This window comes from Diplotaxodon limnothrissa, linkage group LG7 (genome assembly GCF_057381915.1).
Source record: "Diplotaxodon limnothrissa isolate DT_005_m linkage group LG7, D_limnothrissa_male_GT1.1, whole genome shotgun sequence".
Lineage (NCBI taxonomy): Eukaryota > Metazoa > Chordata > Actinopteri > Cichliformes > Cichlidae > Diplotaxodon > Diplotaxodon limnothrissa.
The window spans coordinates 56,140,676-56,160,557 of NC_140602.1; the positions used below are offsets into that span (position 1 = coordinate 56,140,676).

Consider the following 19,882-nt stretch of genomic DNA (forward strand, 5'->3'; position numbering starts at 1 on the left):
TCAGTTTGCAATCAGCTATCTCTGCAGCGTTAAACTCTACAGCCTTAGCCAAGCTGGCAACCATAGCTGCACTTTGTCTGTTTTGTTCCTTGATATCCTCCAGTTGTGCTTCAAATTTTTTGTCAAGTCCCATAATGGCTTCAAAAATAGTTTTATTGGAGATATCATCTTCCTTCGCTGAAGATTTTGTTCTTTTCTCCTCTGGCGGTTGTTTTCGTCTCCCTGTGAGGTGTCATGCCGAGCAGATATCAGAATTGAGTTCAAGCAAAGTTGACTCTTTTGGTGATTACAGTTTGTCCGGGCGGGCTGTGCGTCTTATTTCATCTGCAGACACGTCGTTGGATGAGAAACAGCTCATGTTGGCATCAGTGGCAGTCAGGATGGCGGCATCTTCCAGAGGGAAGGTCAGGTCGCTGGTCTCTCTGAGCAGGACGCTGTCCACCAACAAGCCCGGTTCCACGGCTGGAGATTACCCTCCTCCGGCTGAAGCCCCCGCTTTTCCCCCGAACAGCGAGCCAGCAGCGGCGCCTCAGCGGAGACCCAAAAGCAGCGGCTGCTCCGTGCTCCTCTTCCCCAGTCAGGGCAGCCAGTTTGTGGGCATGGGCAGAGGACTTTTGAAATACCCCAACATTAAAGAAATGTTCACCATAGCCCAGAAGATCCTGGGTTACGACCTGCTGTCTCTGTGTCTGGAGGGCCCCGAGGACGAGCTGCAGAAAACCCCAAAGTAAGTGCCAGATAAATGTCTGGAAAAGGACAATAACTGCAGGTCCTGCCTTCTTAAATGTGGCCATTTTATCTTTTTAAAAAAAAAAAAAAAATACTGCTACAGTAATATTAATTTATATTTAAAATGTGCACACATTATGTATGAAGGTGTGGATGAATGATGCTTGTTGTAAGAAAGCATTTTGAGTGCCCAGTAGAAGAGCATCTTTCAAATGCAAAGTTTCTCATTTCAACTTTAATTACTGCACATGATTAAGGCGATAAGAGTAAATAAGGCTTCCAACAGTGGTTATTTCTTATTATCATATCTTATTTTTATTGGTTTTATCAGTAGATTGTTGTTTCACTCCCACCAAAAACATCACCGTAAATAATCTTCTGATTCTGAATGACCATTTAAAAAAATAAACAAATTGTTCTGAGTTAATTTCAGTTACGGATGTATCAGTGACGTAAATGATATATCGGTCATAATCGGGAGGCTGTTACATTTTTTATTTTTTTTTACTTGTTTTGACTTGTCTTTTCTGGGGCGATGAACTTTGCAGAAGGTAGAAAGATTTCTTTTTTGGGGTCTTTTTGTGCATTTGTACAGTGGCGTGTCTAGAAAATTTTTGTTGGGGGGGCCAGGTAGGGGCACAGATTTGGAGAAGGGTGGCAGATGTAATTGGCAGATAATGTTAAAAACAATTCTACCAACCGTTAACCATAATTCAATAACCCTGTAAACCTAATAACCGTAACCTTATTAGAATGAGATTTTAACCACTACGGTGCAAAGTGTTTAGATACTGTGTTGATTAAGTACAAGAGATACAATCAGTCAGTGTTTATTCAGCATTCAAGGACATCAATATTTGCATAGTATTTTTACTGACATGTAGTGCACATATGTTTTGGGCAAAAACATTTTTGAATATTAAAATACGAACATTTTTAACATACAATTGGCAAATTAGCCAATTCCAATGCAAAACCAATGCCTGTTAAAAAAAAAAAAAGAAGATAATCTTCTCACAAACTGGTGTTTGATTTTGAAACAGGAAAAAAGTGGAGAAACAACTGAAAAGACTAACATTTGAATAAAACCTGAAAGCAAGTAAATACTTTATATGCTGCCTTACTTTGGTAATATTGAGAACAACACTGGCTGATGATGAAATGCAGTCAGCTGGCATGGTGACACTGCCAGTATTAACCTGCAGGGCTGGACTGGGACAAAAAATTGGGCATTTTCACTACAGATTGGCCCACCAGGTATTAAAGCCATAAAGCCTTTGAATGAAAACAAATGCTGTTGTGACAGTGATGTACAGTCTTTTTGGTATATGTATGATTTCTATACATTTTACGTCAGATAAAAACTTTCTTCGCAAGATTCAGATAATTATTTAATAAAAGCTAGATATTTTAAATGAGAATAAAAAAGAAAAGTATTTCTTTATGCCCTCCTCTCCCTGTTAATGCCCTACCTGGCCCCCTGGCAACACTTTGCTAGACCCGCCCCTGCACAGTTACCAGCTGTCAGCTACATAAAAAAAGGATCCTGGTGTTATTTATCTCTCAGAAACAGTTCATAACTTCAACTCATTCATGTCACCTAAAAGGTAAACCTGTTTCTCCATCACCTGTTCAGCTCTGATGATTCAGTAAGGACATCTCCTGGTTTCATCTTCATGTTTCCCTCTCACCACATATCCAAACCGACATCATGACCAGCAGCTTTACAGCTTTACAGCTGTGGCTCCAGCAAACATTCTAACTAAATAAATTCTAACAACAGCTGATCAAGCTTAAACGTGCTGCTGCTGTTTAGCGCGACATCTGCTGGTTTCCTCTTTCTGGCGCAAAGTGGGTGATAAACAAACAAGAGAGACGATCAGCTGATCATTGATCAGTTTCATGATTGAAGTAGCAACAGGAGAGAGAGGAGAGAGAATGAGAGGAGAAGAGGCAGCTGTGCAGCTGTAAAGACAGAATAACTCCAGTTTTGTGTCTTTTTCCATCCTAGCTGAAGTCCGGGACAAACTGCGTCTCTTCTCAGCTCAATACCAAACCCGTAATATTTTCTCTGAATGAGGGACCATTCCATTTTTAAGGAGCTGTTGGCAACTCTACTAACTAACCTTATGAATAAAATAAAGTTCACTATCAGTAACATCATAGCAACCGAACAGCTGTATAAACTCGTCATGCTAGCTCACGCAGTATGAGGTATTGTAACTGACTGTAAAAAGTCAGCACAACGAAAATAAACTCCACCTAAACTTGGTTTATATCTGACCCAGATAGACTGCAGGTCATAACTTCTTACCTGAAGTTCAGTTCACCTGACACTCGGACTGGTGGCCGCCTCGGGTCTCTCCTCCTGCCTCCCCTTCCCTCATCCACCTGCTGGCCTCTGTGGAAGCCCCGCCATAGCCACCACCAAACCATTGAGTTATTTTTACACATCGACCTGCATCTTATAACTCATAACTCTTATGTTAGCTGCCCTCAGTAGCATACTGTCTGAAATATTCGATGGTTGCAAAAATTCTTTAAGTGTTATTTTTTTCCTTGGTATTCTAATTTCACCGAAGTTTACTAAACTCAACAAACTTAATATTACTTACCGGGACATTTATTCTGTCCTCATTTTCTTTCACCGAAAAATTGTTTCCTGCAGTGTTGTCCTTCGTGCTTGGCTCTCCTACCTTTGCTAACGTGATGCGCATAGCGCAGAAGCCGATGCTGCATTCACTTACACTCGGATATCTGAGCTTCACCGTGAAAACATAATCGTACATTTGATATTTGATTGAATTTTATTGTTTTACCTTTGGGGTGGCACCTGGGGTGGCCAGTCTGGTTGGGGGGGGTGGCCTGTGCCCCCCCAGGCCACCCCGCTGGACACGCCATTGGAAATCCGGAAGCAAAAAAATCGCGAATTTTATAAGACAGTTTTTTTTCCTGACAACCAATTTTTTTCAGTCTGTTTCAACATATGTATTTCTATCATTTGTAAATTTCTGAGCATCTGTACTGATATATCATTAAATGTACTTTAAAAACCATTCACTGCGCTTTTCATGGCCTCATATTGGGCCCAATATGTAGTACAGTACAGTACAGTAGTTGAATGACTAAGTACATGTATTAGTGTGATTAGCATGTTGAGCTGCTCAAGGTTTTTTTTTCTTTCTACAAAGTACAATGCAAAGTAGGGAATGAAGTACAAATACTGAAAGTCACCCATTTTGTAACTGAATACTGCACTGTAAATACTCTTTTTAAAGTAATGTTTTGTTCATTTACATGATGACTTTTTCACATTTTACTTAACTGCAACTACACCCTCCATGTATTTATACACCACTTTGCATTTAATCATTAGTTATTAATATAACTCTGGCTCTCATCCAGAGAGCCCTCACACCCAACCAGTGACGACAGATGGTAGCCACCTCTGAGCCCGAGGTTTCTTCCTTTGAAATGGGAGTTTTCCCTTCCCACTGTTGCCAAGTGCTCACAGAGGGTCATCTGATTCTTGGGGTTTTATCTCTAATGTTGTAGGGTCTTTACCTTATAATATACCATGTCATGAGGTCACTGTTGTTGGGATTCGGTGCTATATAAATAAAACTGAATGGAACTGAATTTGTACTTTATTGTTGTAACTGAGTAAACTTACCTTAAGGACAATTTTAATTTCAATCACACAATAAAGATCCCTTAAATGTCACACATTTTAAAGAGGCATACAATAGGCCTATATATATAATTTTTGGTGAATTTGACCACATGTCCACTCTTACCTGTTTCTTTTTGCTCTCTCTTTGCTGTGTTCATCCTACTCTCTCCCTCTCTATCCACCTCTCTCAGTCTTTGTGCCGTCACCCAAAACTTAAACATAACAGTGAATAAAAGGCGTACACTGATCCATTTCAGTTTATAGCAATATTAAAGCTTAATGCAGGCTGCTGCTGGACAGGTAACATAATTTTGACTTGCTGTCACCTGGAATGTTAAAATGAACTGATAATCTCTAGTGATTTGGGGTAGCTAATGTTGGTGACACTATTTAGAGAACAAATAAAAATAAGGGGACACTTTATAAGTCACAGCAGCATCCTCATCATCGGAACAGTTTGAACTATGTTTCAGTTTTAAATGTCCATCACTTATTTCTCAACATAAAATTACAAATAATGTGGTATTATCAACGATTATGGTGCATAATGTTCTGAATTGAAATCAGAGAAAACTACACAAGGACAATGCTGAGCACCATTACTGAACTGTACTGAAGTGTGACTGAACAGCAGTTCACAAATGCAAGATAACATTCAATGCAAAGATTAAAAAAACAAGATCAATATGTTTTCTGAGGCCGAGCTTGTTTAAGATGGGAATTTTGGAGTAACACGTTGCCATCCAGATGACGTCTTTTTCAGGTAAGGTGTGGCTTATGTCAAGAAGCCAGTTCCAAATCACTTTCTCCATGTATTACTCCATGCCAAACTGGTCTACCTTTACCTGTCACCCAATAAAAACACTGTAGGGGAAAAATTACAACAAAAACAAACTCCCACTGCAGAATTTTAAAAAGCGCACACATTAGTCTTTTATTTGTGGTAAAGTGTTATTGTACACTGTAGTAAAGAGAGTTCTTCTTTCACTGCTGTGAGCAGGCCAGTCATCATGTTCTTGGGTTACATCGGTGCTGTTTGCATTCATTTGTCTGTGGTCTGCAGGCGCGTCACCTGGCTGAGTGATCAGCCTTATGTAACCTGGTGCTCCTAAGTAAAAAAGCTGTTAACGCCAGTTTCAAGAAACACTTCATGAAAAACCGTTTATTTTAGAGCTGTGATACAATCACAAAGGCACAAGCTGTGATCTGAAGGGTCACAACTAAAGTTAAACACAATTTTTTTTTGTTTTTCATACACACAAACAAAGTGAAAACAGAATGGGAACAGGGTAAATGCAGTACACGCTGCTAGGTTTGAGAAACTATACAATTGCATCTGAATGAAACAGCAGTTGGTTCGTATGAAAATTAAAAATCCCACACTTACAATAAAAAATATATTTTAAACTCTGATTTGCTCTTACTGTTGTGTGATTTCACAAAGCAAAGTGTATATTTATACATATCTGTTGACATCACACCATAAGAACAAGCTGAGTGTTGTACAATCTTTTGATGAGTGAGTCATAAGCATGATAAAAATATAACTTACTGACATTTTAATGCTGACAAAAACATTGACCTTGACATGAAATAGAACCTTTGGACCTGACAACTTATTAACAATCTTACTACTGTGAAATGTAACATGAAAGCTAAATAAATAAAACATAGTCACTTCGCTAACACTACCACTAGCAAACTAGCACACTGCTTCAGCACAGCTTTCTGTTAAAAAAAAGTGATCAAATAGTCCTGAGTGCAAAAGGGAAAGAAGTCATTATTGCACAATTTCACTTCACACAGTCTAAAGAATGCTTTGTGTATGAGCTGTCCATGCTTTGGCAAGAAAGTTATGACCAAATCTGATCACGGCTGATCTGCACAGCTCAAGCACGATCTCTTCTACACAGCACTCGCTCTTCTCTGTGGACACTACAACAGACCACAGTCTTCTTTTAAGTCTCCTCCAGGAGTTTCTGGAGGTTTTTCTGAATCTGTGGTGTGGAAAAAACAAACGCAAGTGAGGGATACTTTATAATTCACAATTATGTTAAACATGTTACCGCTGATTAGCTTAGCTTAGCATAAAGACTGGGTCCTTGAAGGCAACAGCTGGCTTTGTACAACTGTGGTTAGATTTAAAATGTGACACCATCAATCATCATTTCATTCCCAGTAAAATATTTCTGAAGCCAAGACTTCTGAAATTTCTTTTTTCTAAAATGTGCATCTTAATAAAAGTCACCTTCACCTTAGTTAGGGTTGCCAACCGTCCCTTAAAAAACGGAATCGTCCCGTATTTCGAAACAAAAGTACACGTCCCGTATTGAGCTAATAAGGGACGCACTTTGTCCCGTAATATAGTGAGAATCAAAAGTAGTCTATAAATGTTAATGGAATTAACGCTTTGTTTGAAAACATAATTCCCAGCCCCTCTCCTGCTTTGTGACCAATGAGCTGACAGCACACTTATGACAATTCGAGTATGACAATTCAGATTACCGCTCATCTCATTGGTCGAGGAAAGGTCGCTTACAGAGAAAATACCGGAAGACAACAGATGACCACAACAACAAGCATGGCCAACAGGGGAACAAACGCCGACACTGCGGTGCAAGTCTCGGATGACAGTACACCTAAAGCTGGGCAAACACTGTGCGATTTTCAAACTGCACGATTGACTCGCAGGGGTTAGAAGTTGGTAGGTCACGATGCAGGTCTCACACTATACCGCCCGATGCTCTGATGCGACCTGAGAGCTCACACTGTGCCTCCATAAAATGAAGGTTATAACAGACAATCTGTCGCTCGCTCTCTCTGTCTTTCACTCACACAGACACACACACCACCACCATCAACTTTGCTAAATTGCTAATGAAAAACATGATCAGGCAGCTGTGATTGAGCAGCAGTGTAAATCCAACTGTTTTCACGGTTGTTGTGGTCGTGATAATTTTGTGATGCCACATCGAAAAGGCTCGGATGAGCTTTCCAAAGTTCTACAAGTTGTGCCTCCATGGCTTGTGTCCAGATCACACGCTGCACAGCTGTGCTGCTCCGTCTTTTTCACCGACGTTTACGTGTTTGCGCGTGAGCAGTGTGAGCGGATGCGGTGACACCCTCACGAGCGATTGATGATCGGGAGCTGGTCGTGAGGTGTTAATCGCTTCTCGTTACCCCACGTATACTACACGACGCACGATGAAGGCCAAAATCGGTCTGATCACCAAATCCGTCGCACGACTCAGAAATCGTCTCAAAATGGGCCAAAAATCGCACAGTGTGAGCCCAGCATTAGAGCAGCAATGTTTGTTCGCTCAGAGAAAGAAAAATAGGCTGCAAAAGCACAGGGAGGAATGGGAAAAGGAAAACACCTGGCTGGAAAAAGTTAATATGGGCATGTGCAGTGAATATCAGCGCTATGTGGCCAGAAGTGTGATAATATAACTTATTTTTGTGTAATAAACATCTGTAAGGATAGATGATTACAACAAATAGATGACTAATACATAAAAGTAATACATAGATGAATAATGATGATGAGTTATGATGCGTAATCATGGGAACAAGCGGGTTTACAAACAGGAGCAGCTGATTAGCATTAGAAAAGCTGAAATAATACCTCAACTGAAGCCAACTGTACTAAATGCACTATATGTGCACAGTTACAAGAATATTTTTCTTTCTATTGTTTTCTATTAATTTATATAATTTTAAGTTAAGCAGGACAGAGTTCTTTTAAAGAAAGATTTACTTATATTCTCAAAAGTTAAGCATGACAGGCTTCTGTTTAAGAAGGAGACCTGTTTTACTGTGTTAATGTTGTCATTTTGAGCTAAAAATAAATGGCTAAATGATCATTTGTTTCCCATGTGTTCATATCACAAAGAATATGCATCTGCTTAAATCAACTTCAAGTCAAATGGTTAAAAAAATAATTTCACACACAAAAAAAGAGCTACCACACTGGGAAGCATAGCTGGACTGGCCATCGGGCATACCGGGCATTTGCCCGGTGGGCCGCTGGCGATTTTTTGTTTTTATGGGCCGATGGATTTTTTTTTTTTTTTTTTTTTTTTTTTAGGAAGGGTATATATAATGAAAGGTGTTGGATTGGCCAATTGGTCATGATCGACTCTGGGCTGGACCAATTACAGCCGAGGAGGCTGGATGCACCCTCCCCCTTGTTTAGCAATCACGTGATTTTCGCGCATTGCATGCCGGGAACTCGTGGCAAAACAATCCAAGTACCGCATCAAATGCAAACATTTGCAGCACCGCAAAACGTTCATTCTCCGGTTCCAATACCTTCTTTTTTTTCTTTGCCGCACAAAAAAGGAATGTACAAAACAAAAGGAGAACAATGCCGGTCCGTACAAAGACAGACTCGACGAAAAGACAAAGAAAAGATACGAGGAAAAAATCAAAGGAGTGAAAGAGTGGACAAAAGACGTCAGCGTGCTGCCCAACTTTCACCACGCTCAGATTTATAATTATACGCTTCTTGGAGTGAGTGCATACACTCATGAAGTTTAGTAACTTCAGGTCACTGCAACAAGCCCAGGTACAGTTTACCGACGGACAGGACCTTGAAACGCACCGTGTAGAACGAAAGACTATTGTACATATCATAAGTTTACCAGTCTCACAAATCGTCTTCATAAATACACATTCATTAACAGTTTATTAATAGGAGCTTTGAGCTCAACGGTAATTAATTAGTAGTGGAAATAATTTCTGGTAGTGTAACAGTGTTTATGTGGTATTATTCCACTTGCCACAAATATCAGTGTAATGGGAAAACAGCGCCCCCCCTCTCGGTGTGGCTGGCTGCAGTAATCGCTGCCAGTCTGCCGTAGCCATACGAGAGGTGAGTTGTATTGTTCCGCACACAATATAGCTAAGTAGTACAGACACATAAAACATGTTTGATTAGCTGAAGAGCACCGAGTGTAATAAGTGCTTAGTGGACACATGTCCAACACCAGTTTTATGTACTTTTCATTTGTTTATTAATGTGTGAAACTGTATGCTAAAGCGGAATGCTAATGAGATGTTCTGCCGTAGTGTGCTGTGCGGAGTGGTGTGTGGCGAGCCTGTGCACTGATAATACACCGTTGTTTCCATTCAGGAAATAAAGTGGCAACGATCGATCAGAGACTCCTTGTCTTTTTAAAAACACTACACAACGCAGAGTCGAGGAGTCTGTTTGGGCCGAACTGTTGCAGCGGGATGAAGCAGAAACCGGTTACAGTAGCATTACAGAAATGTAGCAGTGACAATAATATTGTATGTTGTAATCGCAATGGACAATTAGTGATACAAAACAACTGTTTTATCTTGTGAATAAAAGTATATGGTTTTGTCAGTGTACCATGGTTATAACAGAAGCGAAACGCAATATTGTGTCAGGACAATTCACTATTTATGCACAATAAACAAAGGAGCATAGCGCGACAATTTCTGTTCAGCGCCAGACTTGCTTGTAACCTACATCACCAATTATGTTAAGAAAAATGACGCATTAACTACTACAAAACTCTGACCTTTGTGGGAATGCTTGGATCAGACTAACATGTGAGCTGGAGTGTTCTGGGATGTTATATTTGGTATATCCAGACCATCCGTCGGCTCTTACTTCGGAAACATGGCTTAAAAAATTTCACTTCAACGACGTAATCCGATAAAAAAAACGATCTCTTTACCCATCGGCTTCCCGTGGCTGTCATGCGACCGGCTATTGCAGTTAATAATACAACAGCTTCTTGCCATTTTTTGGGTTTCTTTTTATCGCTGTGTAACTGAGTTCAATTGAAAGCCTGCGTGCGCTAGTACCTCTTGCCACAAGTTCCCAGAATCCTTTGCGGTTTTATCCCTGAATGACGTCACATTTCAATCTTTATCCTGGTGGGCCGGTCTCTAGTCAAAATGCCCGGGCCGATTTTTTGTCCCAGTCCAGCCTTGCTGGGAAGGGTGAAGACAACTGGGTTGCCCGGCCCTGGCCACGAGGTGTCCCTTATTTATTTTTCAGGGAGTTGGCAACCCTAACCTTAGTCTTACTGAATCTCTGTTTTTCTGTTTTTTGTACCTTTCTGTTTCTATCAGAATGAATGTAATGTAAATAAAAAAAATACTATAAACAAAAAAACCAAAATGTTGTGGTTTTACAAGGAGTCACATTTCTGGGTGTGATGTCATTAAAATGGGGGCAAAAAAGATGATCCTACACTCGCATCTTCAATCCAGCTGCGCCAGGTTACAAAGGTCAAGAGGTGCACACACGCGTACAAGGATTGTCACACGGTGAGCGCTTTGGCCCCAATAATTAAATCCATGTGCATAAATAAATATTTAAGTAGTAAATAAATATAGTATAGTCGTTTTTGGGGTTTTTTGCACTTTATTATGACAGCGCCATAGTAAAGTGCATACTGCATCCAGGACAGAAACAATTGCATTATGCTGTTAACACAACTTCAGCTCTTTGCAGGCACCTGCACAGATAGCATGCTAATGCTAAGCTAGCCAAGAACCCAGAGTGATGTTAGCTGAATGAATCCTGATCCCAGCCTAGCAGCCAGACTCTGAACTTCAACAGGTACTGTCTGATGACAGACTGATGAGCAGTCAGTCTGCAGCCTCCTGTTTGTGATCGCTTTAAAGCTTCTTCATGCTGGTTTTGATCTTTGCTTTGTGTTCATATCTAAGAGAAAGATCATATTTGTGTCCTTACTGATGGCGATGGTGGTGACTGTCAGGCAGGGTCAATGAGAATCAATAACTGATATTGAAAGTGGAATCAGTTAAATTCTTATCAATTCCCAGTCGTGCTTTCTTTCATTTACTACATTAGCATTTCTATGTCGTTTAGAAAAATGACTTCTTTCTCATTAGGGTTAAAAGTGTAGTTAAACTTCTGTACAGTAACAAAAAGAAGAGTTTCACTGGTTTGGCTCGCTTAAGATTAAAGTGGGCTGTATGTGGCCCACAATGTAAAATGAGTTTGCTATCCCTGGTCTGTCACCCTTATACATGTTTTTAGTATTTTCACCTGTTTCAGTATTAAAGGGAATCCTGACTTTGCGATCAGGAGAGAACAGCACAGTCAGTGTCAGTCAGAGTGACAGTAAAGCAAAGAAGGTACAATTTATTAGACTGGATTCCCTGGATTTGTTTTAGCATTACTGGTTTATGTTACATTTTTCTATCACACTGCTAAAAGTCTCCTGTCAACAGTGCATTGCGCAGTACTGACTGTCTGTGTTGATTGCATTTACAGCTGCTTGGAATGAGGCAAAGTGCACTAGCTGCAGAGGGACATCAATATTAAGATGATGTCATATGAGGAGGACAGCACCTCTGAGGGCACATCCAGGCACAGCTGCTTACAGCTTTCCGGTGTGATTGGCTACTTTAAAATGCACTAGTTTGGCCAGAAGTTATAACCCGACCAATATATTGGCCCCACAGCTATTTGCTGATATATCAGTATCAGCATTTGTAATGGCCAGTAAATACAAATTTAAAGAGTAAAGAAGCAACAGGAGAAAAAACCCCTGCAGCTACCTTAAAGCTGTTTGCACAGTTTGTCCACCAGGGGGCACTCTGCAACACAACAATAAACAGCTGATCCGAGCAGAATCGGCCAGAAGGTAAATGAGCGACTTGATAGCACAATAACGGAAGAATATTTTTAAACTGTATTGTCATATAATCTTAGAAATAACTTGTAAGTTACTATATATAAGAAATGCTATGAATATCTATTTTGTTTCGGATATCTGAGAAAATATCAGCCAATACTCCAGATTTCTTAATCACATAAATATCAGTATCAGTCTTAAAAATCCTATGTTGTTCAGGCTCTAATTATTGCTTTGCTGACTCTATTATAATGACAAATCAGCCAGATCTAGTTTGCAATATTTTAAGTTCAAATATTATATCTAACAATACAATTTTTATTAGCACCAATAACTGCTGTTTAGCTCACAAAATCTGACAAACCTTCTCCAGCTTGAACAGGTTGGTCGACAGTTCCCCGTAGATCTCAGCATTCACTTCATCCTGTGACCTTTGGCTCGCAGTGTTGCTGCATTAAGATTTACACCAAATTATTAACCAAATAATGAGAAAGTTGCGCTACCTAAGAAAAACCATGCATTTGGAAATGTGGTGAATATGTGTATTTCACAATCCTTAAAGTTTCTAAAGAAGTTTAAATCCTTACTTACTCACTGTACATATGTTCTCCTGTTGAAACCAAAGAGTTCAAACGTTGCTCGAGAGCCACAATCTTGAACGCCATGTAACAGGAGGACAAGACAAGAACGCCGACTCTGTTAAATACACAGAAACACAGTGAAACACGAGGATTCAAATCATAGCCAAAAAGAACAGTCACTAAGCCAAATGATGTAAATGATTTTGACATCCTAACAAGTGTCTGTCAGACTGCTCGGGCTTCTCAAATTCCACATAATGAGAGGCTGCTCACAGAAACAGATAGATGAGGAGGATGGCTTGTAATGACATCGGCTGTGAGGACTTGTCTTTTGGAGAAGCTCCCCGCGTTGGCTTGCTTGGGTCTACATGTGAAAGCAACAAAGGAAAAAAATGAGTATCTCTGGTAATGTTCATCAACAAGGCAAGGAACTATTTAGAAAGAAATAAAGAAATGTTACAAATACTTTATGATAGAATGTCAAATTTCTAATTTCTGTGTTCTGCATCTGTTTCCACAAGACACGTGTGCCTCTAACTGTAGCATATACAACAGTATGAGTATGTCAGCTGTCTTTAAACTTGGTCTTTAAACTATTGGTTATCAAACAAAGAAGATATGACATGCTGACTGGTAAGCTGGGATGTGATAGCGGCAGGCTGGGATATTGAGCTGTTCTCAGGCCTTCTTTTGTAGTTTGCAGATATAATGTACAAATATAATTCTTCTAATTTTGTCAAAATAGGTTTTTTAATAAAGGTCAGTGGCAAAAGCGTGGATTATCCTGATATCCAACTGAAACTTTTCCATTTATCAACATTCAATAGCTCCTGCTAAACAGTGAAATTGAAGACTACAGAAGCATTAACAACAAAGCATCTTTTCTTTTTTAGAAAGCCATTATCAAAGTACCGCTCTTGAGGGCGGGTCCGTGCTTTTGGCTGGGAGTCTGGAGGTGAATATCTGCGTGGACTGAAACTTCTCCGCTCTTCGCTGTGTTCAGAAATGTGCCTGGGAGGCCGCTGAAGTCTGCTCAAAGCAACAAAGAAAAACGCTGTGACTCCAGTGGCTGGCGACTTTGAATAAATGTTAAGAGGCTAACAAGCTCGCAAATGTGACAAGTCCTTTTAGTCTGTAAAATAGAAAAAAAAAACAACTAATTGTGTCAGTGCTGATGGCTGTCATTGAGAATAAAATGGAGATTACGTTAATTATTTAATGAGATTTCTTTCTGTGAAAAGTGTCTTCACTATAATAAAAACAAAGTCCCAGAGGCTCACTTGGCTTGACTCCAGCTAAATACTAAAGGCTGTCTAAGCCACAGTGACACCTGACACCCCTTACAGAGACAAACAATGACTCTACAAACTGTGTACAGTAGATTAGAGCGAGTACACAGTAGCTATATAATTACACAGGAGGAAAGAAGATGGGTGACACACCAGCTAACTTGTCATAATCTGGAGTCTGAGACCCGGAGCTGCTGCTCTCCATCATTTCCTGCCGTCTCTGCTGCACAACTCCATCGAGGTCAGAGAAGTCTCTAGAAAAGTCCTGCAGCCCACATGAAACATGGGTCACCACATACAATGTAGGCGTTGTATCACATGAAAACAAGCTATGTGTATAGCTCTTTCTATCGCAACAGAAAATAACAAATAAACATCTCAGAAAAAGAACAGACCCCTTACTGACCAGAGGAAGTGACGATGGGCACTTGATTCTGAAGCTGTTTTCACAAGAGGAAGTCACGGGGCTGCCACAGGACTTATCCACCTGTAATGACAACAGACTTAGCTGGTATTGACTTATGAAACTGTCTGCAAACAGTTGCCTATTCAGACAGAATCCAGCAGCAGAATTCATTTGGTTGTCTGTTTCTATGCACACAACGTGCAGAAAAATGAAGTCACTCCCTCTGTTTTGGTTAGACGCTGCCTTTTCACTATTTGCTTTAGCAAAGTTTTCATCTGCATTAGCAAACAGTTGCCTATTTAAACACACGTGAGGAAAAAAAGCTAAGCTAGAGTTGTGTGTTTACAGGCATTTAGTGAACATATTTCTCTCTGTTTAGCTGACTAAATTAAAAATCACCCCCTTCCATTTGCTTGCAACTCCTGCATTGAGTACCTGGCTCTTTAGCAGCTAAATGCTAAACTGTCTCTGTTAGCTACTTGCTAACTAGTTGCTAACTTTTGAATTTTGATACTTTTCAGTACTGGGCCTTTGCTAGAGCCCAGTATTGGATTTAGACACAATTTAATATACACAGAGTTTACAGTGTAACAAGAGAGGAAGCTGGAACACACTAATGTTTAATATACTGCGTCCAAGATACAAAGTAACTTCCGGTAACTGCCCAGTCTTAAAGAAACACAGAAGAGAAAGAAAGTACAGACACTCTCTAAAAAATGTAGTTAATTTGATTTATTAAAGTGCAAAGAACATGACGTGTTTCAGCAGTAATGCCTGAATTATGGTTCAGCAGGAACTCTAACTGGAACGTTCCACATGACCTGACGAGCACATCTCGACAAATGTAACAACACCTCAGGTTTACGTAGCCTGCAATGACTCGAATGGTGTGGAAGGTTGTGGTGCAGGGTGAAGAGAAAATGCTCAGTGTTTTTGTAAAGTAATATATTCTAACTTACAATGGTTGTGTTGTAAATTAGGACGTAGATTTCCTGCAGAAGACTAAATGTAGCTAGCTAATGAATACCGCTAGAACAAGTTGCATAACCCGTATAGAAGATGCCATTTACCTCTAAATGAAGGCAGATTGACTTCAGGAGCTTGTAGGTGGCGTTTCGAGAGAGGAATGACACAAACACATGCTGGAAAAGAGAGATTTAGCATCACTTTCATTTTAATTCCATTTTACTTTTAGCATATACTGCAGAAGCAGCATTTGGTGACTGTGGAGATAAAAAATTCCCCTTTTAACAGGAAGTAAATGGTAAATGGCCTGTATTTGTAGAGCGCTTTACTTAGTCCCTAAGGACCCCAAAGCGCTTTACATTTTTCAATCATCCACACACTGGTGATGGCAAGCTACATTGTAGCCACAGCCACCCTGGGGCGCACTGACAGAGGCGAGGCTGCCGGACACTGGCGCCACCGGGCCCTCTGACCACCACCAGTAGGCAACGGGCAAAGTGTCTTGCCCAAGGACACAACAACCGAGGCTGTCGGAGCCGGGGCTCGAACCGGCAACCTTCCGATTACAAGACGAACTGCCGACTCTTGAGCCACGATCGCCCTATTGACTTCTAACAGAACAAGACTCAACTACAGCCCCCCATCTGCCAGGTAGCGGGTTGAGAGGAAAGTCGGGGAAAAGCTGACTGCATCAAATGCTTTCTTACCTGTTCACTCGGAGTTTCGATCACGAGGGCGTTTGGCACTAACAGCGCTGTTTTCGTTTTTTTGATAAGTGTCACGGACATCGCCGGGATTGAAATCTGTGAAGGACAAGACCTCATGTTCTTTAACAAACAAGCTAATCGCAAAGATTTCAGATAAATTCCTCACTAGAGTTAACAGTGACGTACCTTGGTATCTTTGCCAAAGACTTTGGAGTGGAAGCAGATCCAGTTATCAGAGACAAACAACTTGCCCTGATACAAAATATCTCTCTGGAGGGCACAAGTGTAACCTGTTGGTTACATTTTCACATTAATACTGTCACATTCCTTTGTTTTTTGCCTGAAAGCAAAAGGTGAAACTTACTTTGCTTGAGCTGCTCATCTTTGCTGACCTCCTTAAATAACTTATGGAACTGGGTGTTTGTTTTTGACAACTGAAAGGCAAAGTTTTAAATTAAGAAAATGGCAAATGTATATACATAAAAACAGTTTGGGGTTTGGTGGTATTTGTCAATGGATCAGTATGTGGGTTGTTTTTGTTGTTGTTGTTCTTTTACCTGGGTAGGCTGCCATTTCTTCCTTTCAAACTTTGTTTCTAAGTCACATGGACTTAGCACTGGCGAAAGCTGCTCCACAGGTTTCAGTCTGGCAAATGAAAGGTCAGTGTTTACAGTTAACTATCATGGCAACACCTGAGGAGGACGAGTAACAGTAACTGCAGAAAGAAAAGTACTGTCACAGATTTATAACTCAAACTATCACTAAACACTGTTATCAGGCAAAAAAGTAAACCCCTCTAATTTGGCTCCGCAGCGTGTCATACGTGGTTAAGTAAAAGCTGCTTGAACAGCAGCAACATAATCAGTAAACAGCTCTCTGGTCGTGCAGGTATGTAGGAGGATGGGCGCAGCTGCAGAGCTGCAGTTAAAATGGAAAACTAGCACATTTTGAACTAAAAAACAAGTCCAAAAAAATCCTTTCTTTTCACTTTAATTTAGTCCTTTTATGTTTGACATTAAAATGAACTTGTTATTAATTTATTATTTGTCATTAAAGGTTTATATAGTGCTTATAAACAATAAAAATATACACATTGTCCACCTGACGCCGAGTGGTTTCCTCCTGCTCTTGGACTGGTCAGACGCTGTCTCCAGACAGAGCTGGAGGTCCCCAGGTGACCTTCCGTGCTTCCGCTGCCTCCCTTCGCCTCCATTGTCCACCTCAGACCTGCAGACATGACACAGTTAAGTCGCTGCTCTCTGTTCTCCTGGGAGAAGCTGGCAAACTTGTGCCGTAGCGAACACCTCTCACGTAATCTTTAAACGTTCTCAAAAAGCAGCTGCCTCAGGTTTCCACTTGTCTCTCCCCGTGCTCGTATTACCCGGTGTTGCTGTAATGGTTTATATCACAGGAACAAAACATGTTGGGGCACCGAGATTCTGGAGATTCCCATTCAAACGCACAGAAACATCTCTTTGAGTTAAAGAGACGGGGCAGGCGTAAAATTGGCCTTCGGCGCTACAACATAACTTTTGCCATCTGGAATGCAAATTAACCCTATCTTGGCTGTATTTCGTGCCACGTACTCGCTAAATTCGTGCTTTTACAGAGCCAGCAGAGGCCTTTAATTCAAATCCACACTCTGAAGCAGGATGCAGATGCAAATAAGCCCAACGCTTAAACCCCCACCCCCATCAATCGCTTTCCCCCAACTTAAACTGAAAGGCAGCCTCGGGCCCTGGCTGCATCTTTCCCACACTCACGTCGAGCGGTTCCCTCGGGAGTCCTTGCAGGGAAGTTGTTCTGCTGAGAATAACGGGGTCAGAGGTCTGTCCGCCTGCTCGGTCATCAGTACCATATCTCATACTTCTGCCATCGGCTTCTGCTTTCGCTCTCGCGCCGCAGATAAGGGAGAAGCTTCAGGAAGGATTTAAAGTTTGGGACAATCTGTCTGTGGATCAAGAAGCCACACAGAGGAGGAGCCGGGAAGGGGGAGGGAGCAGCTGGGACCAACGTCAGGAGCAACAGGGAAAGAGCAAAGAGGACTCCTGCTGGGACAGGCTGTTATCTGCTTGTAATAAAATGCTCACGCACACTAAATGTTACGTCAAAGCTTTGCGTAAGCTTTAAGTGAAGGTTTCCAGGACTCCTCTGAAAGAGTGACTGTTTCCCTCACCAAATGTTTATACGCTTAAAACTCCAGAAATGTGATTGTACTTATGGTAGACCTCCAGCAGAGGGCAGCAGAGTGTAAATCGTGATAAATGTGTTTTCAAGTGAGATTACCTGAAACTATTCTCTCGGTTAACCGTTCACCAAAGATCGCCTGTGTGCCGAAAAGTGATTCCCAGTGTTTCTATTTGTTTTCTATTTGTAATGCTTTTGCTTATACTGATAAATAGAGCAGGGGTGTCAAACTCATTTTACATCGTGAGCCACATAATGCACACTTTGATCTTAGGGGGGCAGACAAGTGAAACTCGTCTTTCTCTCAGTGCAGAGAAGTTTAACTGCACATTTAATCTCTCAGATATCCCAATATAAGAGGAAAAAGTTCAATTTATCAGTGGGCGTCATCTGAGTCTTTGGTTCTGGGTCCTGGGCCTTATGTTTGACATCCCCGATGCCCCTTGTTGTCCCTACATTATAATCAGGGCAGTCCTTTTTGGCTGCTTAAAATATCTTCAAAGAACTGTGCTGTTATATTTGTTGCAATTTCTCTTTAAAAGAGACATGTTTTAATGTCAGGGACACTTTTCAGCTTCATAATTATTTATGAAGCTGAAAGATTATATAAAAGTGAGTTTACCAAAAAAAAAAAAAATGAATGCAGTTTCTGTGACAGAAGTGTTCTTTCTAGCTTGGTGTACAGATTTTAGGCTAGAAAGTTACAACAATTTAAATACCAGTATTATTTATTTATTTTGGCAATTGTTGACAATAACATTTCTGGTTTGAGATGGGGAGGAGACACAAGTCCGGAGGGTTGTATTAGGAATAGGGGAAAAAGCCTGTACCATAGCAAATATGCGAATCCATCTGAAGTAGTGATCCCAGAGCAGCTGAAAGAAACAACAACAAAGAGAGACAATCCATGATCACATTGTAAGGATGCAAGTAAATAGGTAATGCAGAGAAAATTGTACATGTCATGTAACAGATATACTATAACAAACTTGAAAGTTTCCAGAAGATTTTACATTTAAAATATGTAATAGTTTCAAAAAATTGCAACTGAGTCTTCAGATCACATCCAGTTTGATTAGTATTGTGTATTATGCAATCAAGACTCTTTATTTGTGGAGTAAAAAACACACGTGCCTGTTGGTCTTTTTTACTTCTGCCGATCTCTTCTCAGTAATCATGGGTAGAACCATCCTTGTCTATGAACTTGGCCTCCTTTAGACTCCAACTTCAAACCTGTAAAGTTTTGTGACCTGTGTGAATGATCCTCAGCTTCCTGTTCTTAGCTGACAGCAGTGACACTTGGTGTGGTCTTCTGCTGCTGCTGCTGCAGTCCACCTGTTTCCAGGTACTATGTGCTGTGCATCCAGAAATGCTCTTCTGCGTACTGATTGTAACAATATCTGAGTTGCTGTTGCCTTCCTGTCAGCTAGAATCAGACTGGCTATTGTTCTCAACATATTATATCTCTGAGAAAATTGTCACCCTCTGGATATTTTTTCTTTTCTTTTCTTTTGGACCATTTTATGTAAACCCTGGAGATGGTTTTATGGGAAAATCCCAGCACATCAGCAGTTTTTAAAATAATCAACCCAGCTCATCTGGCATCTGAAGTCACTTAAATCACCTGTGATTAAATCACCTGTGATTCTGTGAAGTGGCCTTTGAGAGTGTGTGTGGTGTGTGGAGGATATTTTTTGG

At 40.7% G+C, this 19,882-nt stretch overlaps 1 protein-coding gene across 1 annotated transcript; it reads right to left on the reverse strand.

The window, feature by feature from the left end:
- Positions 1–6,267: 6,267 nt before the first annotated feature.
- LOC146629293 (GRAM domain-containing protein 2B-like) lies at positions 6,268–17,917 on the reverse strand. Its single transcript, XM_085359994.1, has 14 exons — positions 17,761–17,917; positions 17,099–17,224; positions 16,555–16,642; positions 16,362–16,431; positions 16,184–16,287; positions 15,998–16,093; positions 15,395–15,466; positions 14,325–14,405; positions 14,072–14,183; positions 13,542–13,658; positions 12,903–12,993; positions 12,640–12,744; positions 12,413–12,497; positions 6,268–6,399 (listed from the first exon to the last, which is right to left on the reverse strand). The coding sequence occupies exons 1-14, from the start codon at positions 17,853–17,855 to the stop codon at positions 6,361–6,363; spliced, it is 1,281 nt and encodes a 426-aa protein (XP_085216120.1). The 5' UTR covers positions 17,856–17,917; the 3' UTR covers positions 6,268–6,360.
- Between the last annotated feature and the right edge of the window lie 1,965 nt (positions 17,918–19,882).

Bases quoted from the DNA above. Each gene is read 5' to 3' on its own strand.
- LOC146629293 (XM_085359994.1), bottom strand. From the start codon at position 17,855: ATGGTACTGATGACCGAGCAGGCGGACAGACCTCTGACCCCGTTATTC. The intron at 15,467-15,997 runs GTAAGAAAGCAT...TCTCTTTTCCAG, and splicing joins TCGAAACTCCGAGTGAACAG to CATGTGTTTGTGTCATTCCT. The intron at 14,184-14,324 runs GTCAGTAAGGGG...TGTGGGCTGCAG, and splicing joins GCCCATCGTCACTTCCTCTG to GACTTTTCTAGAGACTTCTC.